At 36.7% G+C, this 8,017-nt stretch overlaps 1 protein-coding gene across 1 annotated transcript; it reads right to left on the reverse strand.

The window, feature by feature from the left end:
- Nucleotides 1-902: 902 nt before the first annotated feature.
- Nucleotides 903-3,174, reverse strand: LOC129315348 (exocyst complex component EXO70H1-like). Its single transcript, XM_054958985.1, has one exon. The coding sequence runs from the start codon at nucleotides 3,053-3,055 to the stop codon at nucleotides 1,202-1,204; it is 1,854 nt and encodes a 617-aa protein (XP_054814960.1). The 5' UTR covers nucleotides 3,056-3,174; the 3' UTR covers nucleotides 903-1,201.
- Between the last annotated feature and the right edge of the window lie 4,843 nt (nucleotides 3,175-8,017).

Genomic DNA, 8,017 nt, shown 5'->3' on the forward strand with positions numbered 1-8,017 from the left:
TTAATGTTTAAATTAAATTTATTTTCTCTGCTTAAATTATGCTGTGAATGTTGATACTTTTATTTTTGCATTATAAAAAATATGTTTGAATTTTATGCTTAAATATAATACGTTGTAAATATTCTTTTATTTTATACATAAATGAATAAATATTGGATGTCTAAATTTGGCAATACAAGAAAATATATGAATGGTCTAAAAGGATTTTTAAATTTTGCTTTTGCTAATAGTGATGTTAAGGGTAAAATAATTTATTAAGGAATTGGTTTGTAATGAGGCTAGTGATTATATATATGAATTGGTTTGTAATCCTTTTAGATGCAAGAAGAAAATAAAATTTCAATTCAAATTGAGGATTCATCATAAAATTCAAATCAGAGGATGACCAAAGAATTTTTTAAATTGATACAAAATGGGCAAAAACAATTATACGATGAGTGTGAAACTTTTCACAAAAAATTTTATTAAAGACTTAGCTATTATTAATTCATCATTTTGAGACTTTATTGCCATTTTTTAAGAAAGAAAAGAAAAATAGCATTTGTGAATAACTAAGAAGGTTTGCACTGGTGACTTGTCCGGTTCGCAAGCCTCTCTACATTCTTGGTTTGCATAATTTGTTGAATACAGTTTCTTTCACTGTTGCATGCTAGTTAGCGCGCGCATATTATATTAGCCAACACGAGATCTGCTGAGAGTCATGTGCTGGTGCAGCTCTACGTAATAGAGTCCAAGTAGGTGAACGATGCCTGTGATCTTCGTATGAAGGTTTCAATCAGAGGAGGCTTTCTGTTGGTAGTGGTAAATATGATTCGCGTCGTATACTTTAATCTGAGTTGAGTGGCGGCAGGGGAGAGCTTTCTATCTACACATGTGGAATTGACGTGAAACGAAACAACAAATTGTTTAATCGTTCAAGCTCGCAACTACCATTAATTTCTCCGTCGCTCCTTTGCACGAAATGAATCGACATGTATATCCATGAACAAAATACTCATTTCCATGGTCTGCTATTTACCAGGATACAATGGCTCCCAACTTTCAGTTTACCAATTCTCTACAGAGGATTCCATTCCCTTCCTTTCTCCTAAAATCCTATACAGTATGCTTTTGTCATTTCCATTTATATTTGTATATATTGACGTTATCGTATTATCGTATTATTTTGCGGCCGTTATCTTTAGCCGGAATTGCTCCAACTTCAAGAGCGATTGGAGCGATGGGAAGACGACGACGCGCTGCCTGAATCTCCTATCCCACACAAAATGTCTGACAGGTATCCCGCCAAATCCTCGGGTGAAAACCTCACAACCGAATTCGACCCGAGTGCTCTCGTCAACCCCACCCTGTGCTTCTCATAGAATTCCCCGTATCTCGGTAAAAGCTTCGACGATATCGACGCTTTAATTTCGTCTTGCAGCTTGGGGTCCGATACGATCCACGAGGATTGTTTCACGCACGTCTCGCTGAATTCGGCGTTGAAATTCCTGAAGCACACCCTCACTTGCTCCGCTGCCATCTGCGCCGTTGGATTTTCTGGCAGTGACGAAAACACCTTGTTCCAACCCATGCGCTCGTACTTGGATACATACTCTTTGACCTTCGATTCGTGTTTCATCAACCAATCCTCGCCGAGAAGGAAGCTGAGATTAGACGCGCGCACCTTACTGACAACGTATTGGAGGTTATTGGCGAGGAAGAGGTAGGAAAGTGCAACGTCCTTGTATAGCTCGGCTTTCCCATCGAGTTTACAGAGGACAACGAGTATCAGCCAAGCAAGCCGGACCTTTATTTCCGACGACGGGCTCTTGTCGTCACCCGAACTTAGGAAGTAGGACTCTGGTAACGGAGATTTTAACGTTAGTGGCCAATCGACGACTATGTCGGCGAGTATACCACAGTAATCGGCGAGGAATGCGATGTAGTTCATCACGTAACGCGTGAGTGGGTGGATTCCTCCACCTGGAACCGGCGTCTTAGAGTTGTCCTTCTGAATCGCCGATTCGAAGTCAGAAAGCATTGTCCGAACAGCTTCACCGAGCTTGACCATGGAATTGACAGCCTGTAATCGGATGGAGGAGGTTGAATCGAAGGAGAAGATGGACTCGATTTGTGGCCAGCTATGGAAGATTGCTTCATACAAGTCAAGAGTCTTAAACATTTTCTCGGGCGTTTTCTTGCATTTTGCCACGAGTTCAGGGAATCCAAACAAAGACATAGCAGCCTCCCTGCAAATCTCAGCGTAACAGGACTCGACGATTCTCTCTGACGAGGCAAATATGTGATCGCAGAGAATTCTCTCTCCGTAAAACAGAGTTGTGACAGCGACTTTGATGGCTTTCAACCAGAACTTAATCTTCAACTCAATGACCTCCCAATCCATTTTCTGGACCTGAGAGAAGGTCAGCCTCTCCACTCCAAGATGGTACATAGCCTCGTCCACGATCGATTTTCTCATGAGGGTGTAAATCTTGACGCACTCTTTTCCGTAACCAGCGGAAATCATGCATTCCGCAATGGCTTTCAAATCCTCCATGGCAATCATGGAAACTCTCTCTGTCTCGTAAATGGAATTATCCGTGACAGAACGGCACTCATCCTCTGAGAAATCATCGTCAAAATCGGAAACGCTGGTTCTCTGATCGGTGGAGGAGCGACTAGAAACGGACTCAGGATCCAAATGATCCCTGTTGGAGGACAGTATCTGATAGAACTCCTTCTTGAGCCTCTTCAATGCAATCTGCATCAAGAGTTGAGCCTGAACGAGCCAGGGGGAGTTGGAATCCTGCGTGACGAGATACCGCATGGCGGATTGCAGGCCCTTGACGGCGTTAAGGTAGTGTTTGGCTTCTTGGCGGTTGCCGGAGAAAAGAGGGGCGATCTCGGCGAAGGGAGATTGGTTAGAGTCCCATTTGGCGATGAGGGAGCGAGCGGTCTCAATGTTTTCTTCCATCAACGAGAGGGAGAAGGTTGGGAGAGGGGAGGAAGGCGGCATGCATAGGGAAGATAGAGGTGAAGAGGGTGAAGGGGATGAAGATTTGAAGATGTTTCTCATTCCTTTGGAGATTTCTTCAGTGTCGTTTTGGGTTTTGTTGAGTTCGTGACTGAAGTTGGAGGTTAAATCTCTTAGGAGTATGACTATGAGAGACTACATAGAAGAGGGTGAAGAGGAGTTTGGTGGAGAGCAAGGGGAAGGGAGAGAAGGGGATATTTATAGGAGCATTGGGAGAGGGAGTTTATAGTGAGCAAATGGCCTGGTCGGTTGGAAGCAGCGTAAGGGGGGACCGGACGGTGAAGCCAGTACGCGGATAAGAAATTTGTTTTCCACCTTTCGACGTTGCTTTTGACGCCTTCGCTTAGAACGTTCCACCTTGACGCTTGCTGACTCCGAGTGGTTGAGGGAATTTTTTTTTTTAATTTCTTCTTTATATTATCATTTTTTAAAAAGTTAAATACAATTCATTCATAAGAAAAACTTTGAAGTCAAAAGGGGCCCAGTCCTGTTTCGTAAGGTCTCTCCTCGGTCGCCAAAGCAAAAGGTCGAAATTCCACTGCAACTCCTTTTTTAATCTTAATTGTCTCATCGAATTTTATTCTGGAACCCTTTACTTATATATATATATAATCAATTACTAATTAATAATACGGGTAAATTTATCAAAATAAATTTATATTTGTATTCGCACATTCAAACAAAAGTACAAAGAAATGTGATTGGAGGTTTAAAACTTAAATTTCATATTTATATTTGTTATTGTTACTGTTTTAGTATTCCATCAACATATTTTTCGAAAATATAAATAATTGATTGGAATAATCTCGTCGAAGTAATCACATTAACTATTTATAAGCTTGAAATTTGATAATATATTTTTTATACAGGAAAGTGTCTTTCAATTTAATTTCTCTATCAATAATCAAGATTAGTTCTTGTTATGTACCTTCAGGACTGGTTGTTTCGTGTTATTCGTTTAAGAGATCGAATAAACCCTTTGGAACAGAGTTGGGATGATAACTAAAAGCAATAAAAAAAAAAGAGTTAGGAAGAAGAGTTGGGATGATTTAAACCTGAGTATACTTAAAAAAAAAAAAAATACAAAAAGCTCTGACCTTTAGTTTTTTATATGCGCCACTTTGAAATAAAAATGGTTTTCTGACTATCCATAATTCCATATGATCAAAACATCTATAAACAAACATTTTGATTCAAAGTATGGTGCTTGTTTGAACCTCGCTCATCTTTACCTTTTTGTTTATCGGGAAGTTCCTTATTTTATAGGGTAGCTTCTTCTTCGAGTGTTGGTTTCTTCTCTCACATACAAAATATAGGACTAGGGATGTTCTTCTCCTCTACGAGAGTTTTCTTCGCTGTTACGTGGTCTTCTTTCCTTATAATAGTTTGTATGTGAAGAGCATACACTTCTGATGAGTGGTCGCCAAGTTGTAGGCTGGATTGTAACACCACCCCTTTTGGTGCTTCTACTTGATAAAAATGCTTGCGTACTTGATTACAACTTCATCATCAACTGATTTTTTTTTCCCCTCACCTCTGAAATTGGCGTTCAGTGTTTGTCGGGTTGCTTTTTCTTTTCGGGAGATGGATTGCTGTTAATTTTTGTTTATTTGTAATTCTGTGTTGTGTAATATAGTTTAATTCGGTGTATTGACATAATAAGTTGTTTCACAGTGTAATGGTAATTTTAGCGCAACTTTTGATGAAACAGACATCATTGAAACATCCTGTATTTAGGAATTCAGTTAGTAAACTGGATAATATTGTTGTTATAGACTTATAGGTGGTTATATGATGATCATGACTTGTTGTTTTGTACGCGTACGTTGTACATCCGCTTGAAAGGGCGCGCTCCTCTCTGATACTTTCATAAACCCGGCCTTTGCCTGCTCGGCTGCTGCCTGCTTACGATACATATCCCTCTCATATAGACACGTGTATATAGAATCCATAATTTGAATAGATTAAATTTATTTAGTTTAAGTTTAATTCAGGTCGAATTTATTTGAATAGGGCTCACAATATCCTATTCTCTTAAAAAAAATTCATATAATCAAATTTGGTTTTAACTTTTTTTAGTTGTGTTCAGACTAGCCTATTAAATTTGGCCAAAATTACCTACTCTACATACATATAGAGGCAGACATTTCAAGGGTCGGGCTTATTCGAATTGGGTTTAAAGTATTATATTTTTTAAAAAAAAGTTCATATAATCAAGCCCGGTCTTAAAAATTTTTGGGTGGGTTTGGCCGGAATTACCGGCTCTACACGTATATAATCCATGCATATGCTTTTTAGATAAAATTACATTCAAATCCTACAAAAAACAAGTGTATTATGCATGTTGACAATTGGACAACGGCCATTTATAATTTGCAATAGCTGTTGTTTAGTTGTTAATGCTTTTAATTAAGTTATTAATGTATAGGATTTAGGACTTAAAAGTATTCTGTAAAATTTGTGAGACTTTTCAGTGTTAAACTTATTTCTATGGACCTGAATGGAATTTTTTGTTTCTTATATGCCTTTGATTGATATGAAAGTCTAATAATTAATCATTCATACCGAAGTTTTTATATATGTAATCAGGATGACTTATACAAACATAAAAATTAAATAACCATCGTTCTCGTTTAAGAAAAAGCATCGCGCGTAATGAAAAATGCGTGAATCAGTCCGTGTTCAATTTTTTCACTATGCACTGTTACGGGGATAGATAGCAGTACTCTATCAGACATTACTGTAGTGACAATATACGAAGGTGCAGAAAAGCTTAGGTTGGATTTGATCATGAGAAACAAAATACTTGTATAATGACCAGGTCTCCGTGAAAGTTTCAGCTATAATTAGACACGATAGAGTATAAACAGGTCAAATATCTACCAAACGAGGGGTCAGGATCCGTTGCCGCTTAGCTGAATGCCGTATTCGAATTTCTAATGGTCTAGCCTATGATTCAATCAATTGCCAACTTAATCATATGCTATCGTAAGTTATCTCAAGTCTGGTTTCTTTGTTTCGTTCGATCTCCTTCAACATTATTTATAATGTATATGTTAACACGGAATTACCGGGTAAAACATGACGTTTATTTGTTAATTAATTAATGCGCGGACCAGTTCTTTGCCTTTGGGGTTTCGTTTCTGACAACCGCGCCATTATTGCGGTTGTTTAATTTGTTGTTTACAATCTTGCTTATTTCGGCCGGCGTACAGCCGTGCACGCAAACGCGTACGTATATGCTCATCATCTAGCTACTGTCCATATTAATTCTCTCTGTTTTCATTCTAATTAAACAAACAAGCTTCAGTATTAAGTCATTATCATTTCCTTTAAATCAAGTTTAATTCAAATACCATTCCTTGTCAGGGACTTTCTTGGCAAAATTTGGTCAAGTCATAGCTAGCAACGACCGAATAATCTTCTTCTTTTTAATACTTTTTTCCTTACATCTGCATGTGTAATCTTCCGTATAAAAGCATCGTGCAGCAGTGCATAAAAGCATCATTCGGTGGTATGAACAGGTGCTTTCCGTATAAGTATTAGAATACGTGAATTGTATAAGATAAATACAAATAAATTTTAATCTACCCATCCACGGCATTATCATGTATGTTTGTATAAGTTGGCAGTGCAAGTTCTACATTTCACACACACACTGCCATGCATTGGGATTGTGATTTGTGATTATTATTCTCAATCATTTTACAAAGCACTTGATGTGATTTACAAGTGTTACAAATTCATCTCCTTCAAATATGCTCGTAATTGCTCGAGTATATTAAATAAAGAGGAGAGAGTAATGTAAGAAGTATTTTAATTATAATTTTTAACTAAAATCTGAATCATAAAAACGTGAAAGTTCTCATCAATTTGATTGAGTGTGGGGCATGTTTGGATGGAGCTGGGTTTTGAGTTTTGAGTAAGGAGAAGAGAGTTCAACAAAAGGGAGGAGCCAGCTAACAAATTCAGTTTCGGTGGTCATCGAGTTTTAACTAAGAAGAAGAGAGTTCAACAAAAGGGAGGAGCCAGCTAATGGATTCGGTTTCGGTGCTTGTCAATGAGCACCGTAATGCTTAGCATTAAAACACTTCGTTTTGCAATGTTAATTTTTTTCTTTTCTTTTTTAAATCACAAACTTATTATAATAATAAACAAATATTACAAAATTATTATTTTAATGTTTAATAAATATATAGACTTGACTTGTTAAAATTTGATCTAAACAATTTATATATAAATTTTGTCCTGAACAGTTTAGAATTATAGTAAAAAAAATAAAACTATAACTAAATATATTTTATAAAATATTTTTTAGTGTACTGATTTTATACAATCTTCTATCTATGAGAGATAATAATATTCATAATATAATCAGACATTAAATATAAGTATTTTTTTTAATAAGAGTTCAGACATTATTTTATTACATTATAAGAACTTAGCTCATTTTGCTAAGCTCAACACTTATTTTAAACTTTTTAAATTTTTTTAAAATTTTTTCAATACAGTTTTAAATAGTTCAAATTAAAATTTATATATAAATTATTCAAGTCAAATTTTAACAAATTATATTTATTTATTTATTAAATGTTAAAATAATAATTTTATAATATTTATTTTTTATTATTATTATTTTGTAATTAAGAAAAGGGAAAAAGAAATTAACACTGATAAAAATGCCGTGTTTTGACACTGAGCACCGCGGGTGAGGACTGAAACTGAATTCATTGCAGCTAGTAAGTGGGTAACTGTTCTGTTGCGACTAATTAACGATAACGGCCTTCTCTGACTTTCTTTTATTACTCTTCTGATCTTCGTGCTTTGACTTCTTAGGTTCATCCTCCAGGCACTGGAAGCCCATGATGTGAGCTCGCTCCTAGCATTCATTGTGCTGTTAGCTAAAAGGGACGGCTGGGTCTCTTCAAAAGAAAAAGGTTGAGCGACGCGCGTTTTTTCTGGTCGGCTATTGCTTTGGTTTGCAGTATGGATCCGAATGCTCAC

This window comes from Prosopis cineraria, unplaced genomic scaffold, assembly GCF_029017545.1.
Source record: "Prosopis cineraria cultivar Desert tree isolate PC_DT_omini unplaced genomic scaffold, ASM2901754v1 PC7, whole genome shotgun sequence".
Taxonomy (NCBI): Eukaryota; Viridiplantae; Streptophyta; class Magnoliopsida; order Fabales; family Fabaceae; genus Prosopis; species Prosopis cineraria.

Coding starts and splice junctions, on each gene's coding strand:
- LOC129315348 (XM_054958985.1), bottom strand. CDS start 3,055: ATGAGAAACATCTTCAAATCTTCATCCCCTTCACCCTCTTCACCTCTA.